Source organism: Cryptotermes secundus, unplaced genomic scaffold, assembly GCF_002891405.2.
Source record: "Cryptotermes secundus unplaced genomic scaffold, Csec_1.0 scaffold1355, whole genome shotgun sequence".
Classification (NCBI taxonomy): Eukaryota; Metazoa; Arthropoda; class Insecta; order Blattodea; family Kalotermitidae; genus Cryptotermes; species Cryptotermes secundus.
In genome coordinates this window covers 1-13586 of record NW_019731597.1, presented here as the reverse complement: position 1 = coordinate 13586, position 13586 = coordinate 1, and the positions used below count along the sequence as shown (strand labels likewise).

Below are 13586 nucleotides of genomic sequence, written 5' to 3'. Positions count from 1 at the left end.
CAAATTTATTTCTGTCCAATGAAGTAGGAGGGAGTAGGAAATGTGTACCTCATTTTCTGCCAACATATTGTGTTTTCATTTTCAATAAAATATCTAAGAATTCAGACGCGACATCAACAATAGAAAAACTTAAAATTTTGTTGTAAACAACTGTTTTGTTGGAGACAGGCCACCTCCACACTGGGATTGGATGCAAGGCAAGAGAAGGACATACTGTTTCAGACATTGTATAATTTATTATTGGTCTTAAGAATACGAAAATGAATCTTTCCTTAACCTTTAACCGCCGGAGTTTTGAAACGCAAGTAAAGCTAGCTGACCGGGATTTATTTAAATGCCCACTGCTTGCAGGGGTTTAAATCCACGTTTCTGCTCTACGTTTAAATGCCAGTTCCACTTAGAGCGCTTGAGCGTTGTATTTTGAATTGCTCTATCTAATACAATTTTTATGATAAATGAATGGAATTAACTAAAAAATTCTTCACACAGCAGTTCTGCAGTATAAAATTTTTCTGCTCCTACACACAACAGTTCTGCAGTATAAAATCTTTCCTGTTTGTAACACTGTGGCTTGTTAGCAGAAACTCCATGCCATAAAAGTGAGCTGGCCATAAGCCTATATATTTCTATCTTCACAAGTTTCTCAGCTTATTTAGGGTATCTGGCAGAAGTTGATGCAAAGGAAAATTGCCTGCCCCCTACTTTCTTTGAAAAACCCTTATTGCTGCCAAACAAGTGTCTTCCATTTACTGGATCTGACGATTCTGAACAGTTTCATCCTGCTATCATCCTGCGGTGTGAAACTGTCACATAGGGACTTTCGTCTTACCCTTATGCACAACATGCTGGAACATGCTGTAATGTGTTGCTCCCAATCACAATGTCCATTAGGTCGACCTCCTGCTCTGTCATCCACAATACTTCGTCTAGAGGAGGCCAATCGACATCACTGGCCGACCTCGTGCCATGAGAATGAAATGCCATGTTTGTTCTGCACGTGGAAAGAGGAAACGTGTTCAGATGAAGTGCAAGAAATGTGATGTGGGACTGTGCATTCTTGGGTGCTTCAAACAGTGCCACACGAAAGCAAAATTTAGTTAGACAACGCAGGGGAGTAGCCTGTACAACCATGAAACAGATAACAACAACAACGAAAAAGGTATTGTCCATTGCATTTACTGCCAAAGAAGTAACGGGATGCTTTTAAGCCATTTAGAAAAGAACCCCACCTCAAGCCCTGCATTTACATCAAACCGGGGAGATATGATCATGATGCTCAGCTATTACTTATAAAAAAATAAAGCCTATTTCTAGTTTTCACAATTATAAGAAACTCACTTGAGCAAAAGAAAATAACTGAAATAATAACACTTGTAAAAGCAGAGTCTCTTTCTGAAAATTATTGCGGAAATTTAATGTACTTCTCCTTGCAAGCAAATACACATTTTTCTTATTATCAATTATGGTGAAAAACTTGAAAAATTTGACAGAAATACAAACATACACAATTTAATACAAGGAATAAATATCACCTACATATGCTAAGTGCTAATATCACTATTAGTCAGTAACATATACAGGTTATCAAGTTACTCAGTAATATTCCACTGAAAATTAAAAAGGTTTATCTGCAATTTAAAAGTATTCCGGCCTACATTAAAAGATTGTCTCCTAACTCATTCTGATTTGCAGATGATTTTACCTGTACCAAAAAATTGAAGCTTTACACATATCTGGTTGTAAAAAAAAGATCTTGTATCATGGCATGTTCTACATGCTTTGGTTTAGCCTAAGAGATTTATTTATTTATTTCGCCTCTATTGTATCATGTTAGAGCTAACAGAATTTGAACGCGGGCAAATTGTTGGGGAATGTATGGTGGGTGCTTCCATAACCAATGTAGCCGAAGTTTCTGGTGCTTCGCGAGGCACAGTATCCAAGATTATGGCCACACACAGGAGGACTGAAAAAATCGCATCTGATAAATACCAGCATGGACAGAAATGTGTCTTGTGTGATCGAGACAGATGAACATTGCGTAGGATTGTGACGAAAAATAAGAAGACTACATCTGCAAAAGTGACTGCTGAACTGAATGTCACGCTCACAAACCCTGCCAGCACCAATACAGTACGAAGGGAACTCCACGAGCAGGGTATTTCTGGATGAGCTGCAATTCCATAGCCACTCTCAGTGATCAAAATGCCACTAAGAGGAGAGTGTGGTGCTGAAGTCATAAAACCTGGACTGTGGAGTGATGGAAGACGGTCATTTGGTCGGATGAGTCCACCTTCACATTGTTTTCGACTTCTGGCCAAGTTTATGTCTGGAGAACGCCATCCTAAGCTTAAGATACAGATTGTTTGCTGCCAAAAGTGAAACATAGCTGGGGTTCAAGCACGGTATTAGCAGCCATATTGTGATATTCTGTCAGATCCATCATTACCCTGTAAGGTCACTTCACTGCCAATGACTATGTGACCATTTTGGGCCACCAGGTCCATCCCATGGTACAAACTTTGTTCCCCAATGGTGATGCCACTTACCAAGATGACAGTGCCCGTGTTCACACAGCTCACATCATCCAGGACTGGTTTTCTGAGCACAAAGATGAAGTGTCATGTCTGCCATGGCCCCCACAATCACCAGATATCAATATTATTGAGCCTTTGTGGTCTGTTTTGGAGAGCAATCTGCGTGCGCTCTATCCACCTCCATCATCGATAACAGAACTTGCCAATGTTTTGCAGGAAGAATGGTACATAACTCCCTTGCAAATCACACAGGACCTCTATTTATCCGTTCAAGGAGACAGCAAGCAGATCTGCACAAGCCACAGGTTGTCCTACTCCATATTAGTCATGGTAATGTGTTTTTGTTGGGTGTTTCCATATTTTTGTCCATCCCCTGTAGTTTTGACTGCTGTAATCTTATGCTGCAGTAATGGAACCCACATATAATACCTCTGTTGAAGGGTTTCCCTCATTTTATGTTCAATTTTAATGACCCCCAAGCTAGTAAACTCAAATCATCTCAGTTTAAGGTTTTCCTCAGTTTGATGTTAAAATTCACTGGTGTCTGAAGATATCTTAACTTGAGACTTCACTGTATTCCATTAACCTGAGCAAAATCTATGAAACAGAATAGCAAGAATTAGCTTTTTAAATAAAAGTTTGCATTGTAAATTGACAGTCAAGTAGTTGAACATGTATTTTTTGTAACTTTGGATGACTGTTGGACTTGCCTTGCAAGTCCGTCAGTTTGGCCACTGCACACCACACAACCATCGTTATCAGCTTTATCCACCTTTCCTGGTGCAGTCACAACTTGGTAGAGTTGCTCCTGAGCAGAATGCACTCTCAGGATGACCATGTGTTCACATTGCAACTTATGCACATAGACAACTGCAGGTATGTACTGAAGCATGGTCTATTGACCAATGCTGTTACCACGAATCATTTTATGTTAAGAAATTGGTGGTTCTCACTCCAGTGACTGAAAAATTACTGTTTCCTGGCTGTGTGACTGTTTAATCTGTTTGGATGAATATGTTTCCTCCATATTCTTCTCACCCTGAAGACAGAGACAGCTTGTTCCTACAAACTGTTGGTAAATGTACACCAGACTACATGCCATCATATCCAAGATCATCGTAGTCCTCATAGTCAGTGCAGCAGTAACCTCAAATGTCAAAATCTCACATCAGGATTAATGTCCTGTGGGATGTTACACCATGCAATCTGGTATGGGTTTACTGACATTCGAGAGGAGCATACCGCCTCCATCATCAGGGATATGGAGGTAGTAGATATGCATGAAAATTTGGTACTGTGTGCTAGATTGATGTCCATCTTCAGGGATATGGAGGCAGAAGATATGTTTGAAAAGTTGGTACCTGCGTACTAGATTGATGACTAACATCACAGAAGCCAGTGATTTTCTACTAGCAGTAGGAGAGTATAGCCTGGCAAGTAAATTTCAGATGTCTTCTGCATTGTTTTCCCTGCATTTGGTTTGGGTTTTAGGCTTTTATGTTATGCCCACTTTTCTTATTATAGATCTCCCAATAACAGAACATGATCACAGCTGCATATGTAGATATAGTTGATTGACTTAGATTATTCTGTGATTAAGATTAGCTCTATGGATCCACCTAAGTAGGACCCCTTCACCTCAGGGACAGGAACAGATCAGTTTTATGAAACATTATGTTCTGTGGGGGCACTCTTGTCAACGTGTGTAGTCTTGTCATTACTCCGATGACAACCCACTTCTTCGGAACAATTTGTTGGCCCTGAAAAGGACCGTGGTTGTTGAGATGATTGATCGGTGAGGTAGCGCGGCGCGCGCCGGTAAGGAGAAAGGCTAGTTGCGGTGAGTGGAGTGGCCGCAGTGCGACCGTGGCAGCTGGTTGCTTGGTTGCCGTGCGGCAAGTGATGGAGGTTGCTCGATCGCAGTGCGGCGGTTGCTGCTGGTGGTGGTGAAAGGCTAGTCGAGCGCGGTCGCAGGAGCCATGAGGCAGTGGCTACGCCAGAAGCCCAGTGGGTCGGACCGTAACACGACCACCGGCGAGTCCAGGCGCTGTGCCCCAGTGAGTCGGGTGTGAGAGCGCTGGAGGGCCGAGGCAGTCGTGCCCGGCGCAGCCTGCCGATGTCTCCGAAGACCGAGCGCTGGCGACGAAGCCTGCTGGCTGAAGTTGCTTGCTGTCTGATGAACTGAATTGAACTGAATAACTCTGCTCTTTTATACACTGGTCGGTGGGGCGGAGCCAAACTCGAAAGTGAGGAGCAAGAATTGATTGGCTAGCGCGCGTAATGGTGTAGACGCGGGCTATCGCCGAGCGTAGTATAAATGCGATCGTTTGAAGCAATCTGATTGGTTAGCGCGCGTGATGGTGAAAAGTGATGTGAAGAGCGAGCGTTGCAGAAATGCGTGATAATGTGGGATGTTCCCACAGTTCATTCAGAATACAAGTTGATGGACAAAATTCAGAAACTTAGTGATCCAGATATGTAATTTTTGACTTACAGTTTCTCAATCCACTACTCATTCCTTGAGGCGTTACTTTTCTACAATATTTCCTAATTTATCCCCTTTTAGGAGGTGGAATAGCTCAGTGAGCATAGTGAGTGGATTTCATAGCACAGTATTGACATAAAGAATGTTGCTTTCCTTCTTAGAGTGAACGTGCATCCATCAGGCGGCAGATAGTACTGGAAGAATGACACAATTGGAACGAGGAATTGTCCACCCCTGGTCCACATGGACGTAATTCGTGGGTCCTCACAGGGGCCTGTCCTAGATCACCACGACACCATCCTAACACCAGCAACAGAGGGAGGTGAGAATACACGCCAATAGCCACTGCAACATATAATTTTCTAATTACTAAAATACAAGCTAATATCTGAATATGAAATTGGTTATAAGTTCTTTGAAGATGGGATGTAGTTGAAGTACAGTAACAGTGAAGCAATGTGTTGTATTTTAGCATCCTGTTGCACTGATTTTCATCCATGATATGTATACAGCTGCCGTCTTGTAGTGCACTCAGTTTCACCTGTTACTTCACAACATGTTTTGGCAACATAGTTCCATCATCAGGTGCCCAAATTACACTAATCTATTTCATTGCTTGCCTTTATAAAATTATTTAAAAAGTCCGTATTTGTCAACTATAATAGATTTACACACACTAAAACTTGTTAAGATTATTCATCTTATGTGTCATAATTAAAACTTGCGTGTGGTTCTTCCATTATAAGAAAAACGACCCCCATAGTGGAAGAACCACACGCAAGTTTTAATTATGACACAAAAGATGAATAATCTTAACAAGTTTCAGTTTGTGTAAATTTATTATAGTTGGCAAATATGCACTTTTTAAATAATTTTATAAAGGCAAGCAATGAAACAGATTAGCGTAATTAGGGCACCTGATGATGGCACTATGTTGCCGAAACATGTCGTGAAGTAACAGGTGAAACTGAGTGCACTACAAGACGGCAACTGTATACATATCATTGATGAAGCAATGTGTGTGATTAAATTTGCAGAGTAAATTAAATGTGGGAAATGTATGGAGTTATCTAGTTCACAGTTTTGTATGTTTGTTTCTTTTCTAAACACTGGAAGATTTGTATGTAAATGAAGTTTCATCATTAGTTTTATGTTTTTGGATTTTTGTGCTTTTTAATAATATAGGCTACCAGTTATCTGGCATGTACGGGAAAGGGGTGTGCCAGTTGCTTGAGTTTCTTCGTACTGTAGACACTGTGTCAGATTGGTGGGTGAATGATTTTGGATCTAGGGCAACATTACCACAGATTCAGTTAGCCTGTACTGTAACAACACTGTGTGAGGGAGGATGAGAGGCAGTGCTGTTAGCGACAGTATGGCATATGAATGTACCCACATTATAACTTTGCTTCTTAAGTAATTTTATAGAAATGATATGTTTTCTGTGAAAGTTTTGCTGGTTGTATGAGAATATGGGGATGGAATGGCACTGGATAGCAGAGTGTGTTGCTTTGTGGAAGTTAATTATTCCTACTGTAATCCAAGTAATGGGTATGATATTTTTGGAAGGTGTTAAAAGGAAAAATGAGAAGGGATGTAATTATAAGAGGAATGTGTGCAGCTGCTTGGTCTTGCAAAGAGAATGAGTGTGGCTAGAGCAAGGATGTTGAGAAGGGCTTTAGAATTATTTTCTGAATGAGAGTCACCCAGTTAGGAGGATACTAATAGACAGTACGAAGAGAGGAAGTAATTGGCAAGGTATCAAAAGGGAAATGTGAGAAGAAGGGGTAGAGATTGAAGATATCATGCACATAGATCTGCGTACAGCAGAAATTATGTGGAAGGACATGACAAAAAGATTATTGTGTTTAACCCTTCGATTCACATAGCACTAAGAAACTGAATTTTATTCACTTTGTTTCAGCATTCCACCGAGACCATTGGGCTATCATGAATGTGGCCAGTGTGGACTGAAGATGCTTATGCTGTGAGACATTCTAACCACCCAGCAGTGTTCCTGCAGAGCTCACCTACAGGGGTGACATGCTGCCACCAAAAACATCATGCCCTGCCAGTGCACTCAGTCCCGTCTTCACCACGGCACTCATCGGCAGTGAATTCTGCTGGCACCAGCACTGCCTCGGACCTGCATGCTGGCCCACGATTTGCACCTACCTGCCAGGTAAGCGTGAAAACCTCGATGTTCAAAGCACAACATAATGTATGAGAAGGGAAAAATTTTAATCATTCACTGTTGTAGTCTGTGCATTGCATGTCAGTGGCTTTTGTCACATGTCGCCGAATTCTGTATCTGGCACGGATAGTGCAGCGCTAAGTTTCAGCCTATTTTGAACTGTTGTTTTTCATATAAAGAAATTCTTTTGGTGTGAAATTAAAGAGGAAATTTCATTTTGTATATTCGTTGTCCCACTTTGAACTTCATGCGACAATTGTAATACATTTGAATTCTTTGAAGAAGTTTTCTACTTTAACACCTTATTTGCTTGTTACCATACAAATCTATTCTCGCCTAGATGGCCTTCATGAAGTTGATGAATTCGTATGAACTAAATATGTTAGATCGAGACTATCGAGACATCGAGACCGTTTTCTGTCCTGAACGTCCTGAATGCTGATCGAATGAAAAGTCGATTCTCTTTACGCATATTGTGACCAGTGCTGCTTCGAGATTGGAATTTGGAAGCATGAGAAAACATCTGGACAATCTCTGTCTTTGAGACTTCATGTTGCATCTAAAGAGCTAAAGTGTGTGTTATGACCGGTTATGACTGCTATATAGATAGCGACCCAGAAACTGTTCAGTATATGAATGGTACTACTGTAATTTCCGTTTGTTCTTTAAATATACATCGTGCAGTCCGGTTTTAGCTGCCAAGGGCAGTCTCGAGCAGAGAAGTGGCAGATTGTGTTGCGTTATGACAAGTGGAGGATATTTTACTTCGAACTGAATCAGATCAAAGTTTTACCAGATTTGGAATTTGACACTGAAAATGGATGTTTGTTCTCTCGATTCTGTGGTAAATGATAGAATCGAGAGAAGCAAGAAACGTCTATTGGGAGAATTTTCAAAACTATAAGGGGCAAAAATAAAATTTCTGAATGGGATGATATGTAGGAATAATACAAGGGAAAGAATAGATCAGTTTTCACTCAGAATTCAGTTAATTGAGGGACTCTCTGTGAAATATGCTAATGCTGTAGAGTACAAAGTGCCGGGTCGACATTCATCAGAAAAAACTGTCCATCTAAGAGAAAGAAATTTTATAATCAGGAGTCCACCAACTGTGAAGAAATCAAGACAACACAAACGTCAAGTTGTGTGTAAAAAACTGTGTGATTAGGGACTCTGTGTGGGATATTTTCATGACTAACACAACCAGCTGAATTTCTAAGATAATATGATACTAATAATGATATAACAATAATATACGACTGTTGTACTGAAAGTCATGAGCAACAATTCTTTGTAAAGTAACATTCTTTATTATTGATAAACCAAATACACCACCTCAATCTACAGACATTTTACAATATTATATTTAAGCATCCTGTTGCACTCTACACGATAAATGATACAAACTCCGTCCCAAGTGCAACCAATATATATTATATGTCCTTGATCTTGTTCTTTCTACACTACATGTTTCGGCCTCTATCGGCCATCATCAGGTGTATACTCTTAATGTTGCTGCCACACTGAACTCAGTCTAAAATTTAACATTCAAAAACACAATGTCACATTCTTCGTATTATCAACATCTACATCGTTGATATGTGTCTGGTATGTAGATTATGTTGCACACGTCAAATTTGATATTCTTGTAGTAGCACTCTAAAAATCTTTAGTTATGATGTTTTTAAAACCTTTTAAAATTTTCTCTAAATTTTAAATTTACAATTTAAAATTCTTAGGGTTACTCGCCCTATGTCTAAGTGCTGGAGCGGCTAGTTCTTGTTTTCACACTGTACAATACAGCAGACAGCACACGTATTACAGACAAGCAGCGGCACTCACACAAGAAGACTACATTAAATAACACCTGTACAGTGTGAAAACAAGAACTAGCCGCTCCAGCACTTAGACATAGGGCGAGTAACCCTAAGAATTTTAAATTGTAAATTTAAAATTTAGAGAAAATTTTAAAAGGTTTTAAAAACATCATAACTAAAGATTTTTAGAGTGCTACTACAAGAATATCAAATTTGACGTGTGCAACATAATCTACATACCAGACACATATCAACGATGTAGATGTTGATAATACGAAGAATGTGACATTGTGTTTTTGAATGTTAAATTTTAGACTGAGTTCAGTGTGGCAGCAACGTTAAGAGTATACACCTGATGATGGCCGATAGAGGCCGAAACATGTAGTGTAGAAAGAACAAGATCAAGGACATATAATATATATTGGTTGCACTTGGGACGGAGTTTGTATCATTTATCCTACAGACCTTTCTTTATTTTTCCAAATAATCACCACATCATTGTACTCATTTCTCCCAGCGTTCTGGGAGTTTGAAAATTCCCCTTCTGTAAAATTCCATTCCAGCCATCTGATGACACTGATGCACTGCTTTGTGAATTGCTTCCCTTGTCTCAAAACGTTGTCCACACAGCTGATCCTTCACAAATCCGAAAAGATGGTAGTCAGAGGGTGCCATATCAGTGCTATAGAAATGGTGTGGAAGAACTTCCCACAACATCTTTGCAATTGCTTCCAATGTGACCTTTGTGGTCTTCGGTCAATAACCACGGGACACAACGAGCACAAACTTTCCTATAGCCCAAGCTTTCAATCAGCTCCTGTACTGCACTGTGCCCTATTCCAAGTTTTCAGGCTGTTGTGTCTACAGTCACATGCCTGTCATCTTGAATGATCTGATCCACTCTTTCCTTGTTGCGTTCAATTGAGGCTGTTCGAGGATGACCGCTCCGAGGCTCATTTCCCTGTTGATGTTCTCATCTTTAAAATGTTTGACCCATCTTTGAACACTGCTCGCACCCATGCACACACTTCCATAAGCACGCTGAATTCAGAAAGCAGTGCGTCGGTGTCTTCAGACAGCTGGAACAGAATTTTACAGAAGGGGAGAACGCTGGGAGAAATGAGTACAAAGAAGTGGCGATTATGTGGAAAAATAAAGAAAGGTCTGTAGATTGAGCTGGTGTATTTGGTTTGTCAATAATAAAGAATGTTACTTTACAAAGAATTGTTGCTTATGACTTTTAGTATGACCTATGTACTATTACATTTCTGAATGTAATTTGAAAATTAGAAAAACAAAACTCCAGTTTTTCCCAGTTTATTACACTTTAAGTGAAATGTTGCTTTTGCCGTTTTAAATGTTTAAATATCCTCCATCCCAAGGAGTGAGTAGGAATTAAATGTCCTGCATCATTGAAGAGTTAAGGTTTTCCTGCTGTCATTGCTGGACCAAGATGAAAACCAATAATCAGAAAGGAATTGCAGAATTAAGATTGAAGTCTTCTGGGATATGCTGCAACACAGTTTACTACACTGGTACTGTCTTTTGAGAAGAATCTGCATGGAAGGTGGAGGCAGCAAGTTACTCTGGTCGCTACTGCCCCCCCCCCATCAGGGTTGTGCATTTCTGTATGCCATGCCACTAGGTGACCGTAAGCCAGGAGTGAATACAAGTCATCAGAATATCCAGGATGCATGGTCAGTTCAGGTTTATTGTATTTGTTTTTTATACTTTCAGTCTTCCATCTCTGTCTGTCTCTGTTCCTTATGTAAGTAATAATAAAGTTACTCTATATTTTGTTTGTATATACTGTGTTATACATTACATGCGTACAGATTAGAAGTTATATACAAAAGTATGTACTTAATGGCAATTTAGTGGACCTGCCAGAATCCATTGCATGCTCCGTTGAGGGCAAGCAGGAACAAAGGCACAGACATTATCTTGTACACATTCTTTGATTTGCATCAGGGGTCAGGAAATAGTTGGCTGCATGGATTGGGTTCATTTCTGGCTTGTGCACTTGAATATTTTTATCACTATGTCCAGGATAACTGTGGTGTCACCAAACTGAATCTGTGAATCTTCATGATGTGCTCAAATAGGAGAATTCATACTGATTTCACTGGATTTACTGGGACACATTCAATGTGCCCAATCTTCATAGAGAGGGCGAGTTGATAAACTGTCTCTAAATTATTCGTGCAGGTCCATTTGTGCGTGAATGGATATCCTGTAATGACAAAGTGTGATTTGAGGTTCTGACAGTGGTGACTGTGAGCACTTTTGACTTCCTGGGATGTGATACCATGTTGTGATGTAGATTGTTTCAGGTGTTTTGGTGTTCCTGCTCTCTCCATTGTCAGATTAGAAGAGTGCAATAAGTGTGGAAAATTGGTACAGGCATAAGGAGAGGGAGGATCACTGTTCTTTACACTGTTTGGATCAGTGGGAGCCTTAGTCTTGGCCATTTTCTCTGTATACAGGTATATGTACTGTTTGCACACATGGCCTGCTCTTCTATCCTGACTGTGGAGGAAGCAGGTCTCTCAGAAATGGTGACGATATGCAAGACTGCACAGTGTTATGTCCCAGAAGAAAGTAATCTTTCCTCATAAATCATTCATATTTTCATATAAATTTAAACAAAATAAATTGTTTAGCCTATTTCTAATATGTCTTTCTGTTATGTATTTCACAATGTTTCCACAAGAGGACACAGAGATCTACAGTAACTGGGATGACATAACTGGTCATAATATATAAATTATAACAGAGCTAGGTCAGTAACTATTAGTAATTATTTGTAATATATTTGCAATTTATATATATTCACTTGTCCTATCTAAAATTATTATGGCTCATATTTTATTTAATCTTACTAATGTGATGTACAAATTTAGAAAAAATTGTAATAATCCAGATCTGCTTGTCATTAATTGATAATAATAACAAAGATGGCTGCTGATGGTACAATTTTAAACATGTATTGAAGAGGCTGTTACACCTCTCTAGCTTGTATGAACATTTAACATAGAACTGGTTATAAATGTGTGACGCTGGAAGACACCTAATTGGTAATTTAAGTGATTATATGCAATTGTGACTATGTTTTTATAGTAAGTTATTTAATTTATGTTTTAATTGAATTTTATTTATTATTATTATTATATGTGATTTTATGATGTATAAGTTTGCCTATCTGCAACCTGCAAAATTTATGTTAACCTACTGCTTCAAATAATGGACTCATACAATTTTGTATATGTATTTTGAAGATTATTTTGATATGTATTTTGAGGACCATTTCCACATCCTGGTTATATACTGTATGGACCTATGGAAAATAAATAGAATGAATGAATGAGTGAATGAGTTCTGGGGAAATCCTCTGGTCAAATGCTTCATGCTGTTATTTTGCATTGTGAAAGAATTGGTATGGATGCCAGTGAATATGAATATATGCTTAACTTCCAGGCTCGAGGTACTCAGTTGGACCAAATGTCTTCAGGCAACACGCATATTAATGCTTATCAGTGGAATGCAGATCTTTTTGCACCTGATTAGTCTCCATTTCCAGAGACCCCTGGCCAGTTTTGGTAAGTGATTAAGGGAAATTTTCATAACAATTCATACTTATTTTTGTGCGCTTTATTTAATGATACTGCCATGGCTCAGATTGTATAGAAGTGAATGAGTAATGAATTGGAAAGGATGTGGAAGGAAGTGGTTTTAATATACTTTGAGACACTATCTTTGCTCTCAGGTTTGAAGAAAACAATTTATCCCTGAGGTTGAGATTTGGATCTGTCATTCTTGAATTCGAAGGAGTGTTGACCATGTGACAAGTCTGTTAGAATTTCTTTAGCGACTGAAAATAACTGTCATTGTCCTATGATCCCTGCAGTGCAAGATTATGTAACACATGCAGGTCCCAAATTCTTTTGATCAGATCAAGAAAGAAATGTCTTGATTCACACTGCTCTCAGTCTCAGACTTTGTAGAATTTGAAAGAACTACTTTGCATTATGAACACATAACTGCATGCATACTGCCTGATCTGTTAGAACCAAATGGCATGAGAATAAACCTAGGAAATGGTTGACTATGGCTTGAGACTGTACAGAGTCCTAGCGGAGATTCAAACTGAGCACCTCCCAGCAAAAAGTAGAATATTGCCACTATGCCATCCCATCTGGGAAGAATACAAGTTTCTAGTGATGAACAAACACTCAGTTTCATTTGCCATTGTTTGCAGGGAAATGTATGGAGCACATTACCTGCAAATAGCTTGAGAAATTGAGTCCTATGAAGCCTCCTCCATTCCTGCAGAATTGCCCGTGGCTGAGGAAAGACCACCAGGGGTATTGACGGAAGCAGGAATTGAGTGGCTGCCATCCTACAAGTAAGTCATCGTAACATCTTGTGTGTATTTTCAGTTAACGTAATAGTAAGAACCATGCAGGATTCTTCGCATAGGTCAGATCTATCTAAAACCATCAACAATAAATTTTAAACCAATTCTATATGCAGATGACACTAGTATAATATTTAAG

General features: G+C 39.3%; 2 protein-coding genes and 1 long non-coding RNA gene across 6 annotated transcripts in view; 1 reads left to right on the top strand and 2 right to left on the bottom strand.

The window, feature by feature from the left end:
• LOC111867261 (cyclin-T1) overlaps positions 1 to 2581 on the bottom strand; it is a 19570-nt gene extending 16989 nt beyond the window's left edge. The window contains exons 1-2 of the mRNA XM_033752612.1: positions 2547 to 2581; positions 830 to 991 (exon numbers count right to left, since the gene is read on the bottom strand). Coding sequence (XP_033608503.1) covers positions 830 to 844 — 15 coding nt within the window. The 5' untranslated portion in view covers positions 845 to 991; positions 2547 to 2581. The remainder of the gene's footprint in view (positions 1 to 829; positions 992 to 2546) is intronic.
• Positions 2582 to 4894: 2313 nt separating this feature from the next.
• On the top strand, positions 4895 to 13466 carry LOC111867262. 4 transcript variants are annotated; one of them, XM_023856951.2, is made up of 4 exons: positions 4895 to 5341; positions 10566 to 10727; positions 12508 to 12629; positions 13363 to 13466. In XM_023856951.2, the coding sequence occupies exons 2-4, from the start codon at positions 10591 to 10593 to the stop codon at positions 13437 to 13439; spliced, it is 336 nt and encodes a 111-aa protein (XP_023712719.2). In that variant the 5' UTR covers positions 4895 to 5341; positions 10566 to 10590; the 3' UTR covers positions 13440 to 13466. The 4 variants fall into 4 exon arrangements, 2 of the variants coding, with proteins under 2 accessions (XP_023712719.2, XP_023712720.2); XM_023856952.2 differs by having other exon boundaries at positions 13289 to 13466; XR_002843301.2 differs by lacking the exon at positions 4895 to 5341 and adding an exon at positions 11080 to 11516 and having other exon boundaries at positions 10569 to 10727; positions 13289 to 13466.
• Positions 5260 to 7576, bottom strand: LOC117282546. The gene is made up of 2 exons (XR_004513323.1): positions 7195 to 7576; positions 5260 to 5364 (listed from the first exon to the last, which is right to left on the bottom strand). It is a non-coding gene; the product is annotated as an uncharacterized LOC117282546 (long non-coding RNA).
• Positions 13467 to 13586: the final 120 nt, after the last annotated feature.

Coding starts and splice junctions, on each gene's coding strand:
- LOC111867262 (XM_023856951.2), top strand. CDS start 10,591: ATGGAAGGTGGAGGCAGCAAGTTACTCTGGTCGCTACTGCCCCCCCCC. Junction 10,728..12,507: donor CAGAATATCCAGGATGCATG/GTCAGTTCAGGT, acceptor CTTAACTTCCAG/GCTCGAGGTACTCAGTTGGA. Junction 12,630..13,362: donor GAGACCCCTGGCCAGTTTTG/GTAAGTGATTAA, acceptor CCATTCCTGCAG/AATTGCCCGTGGCTGAGGAA.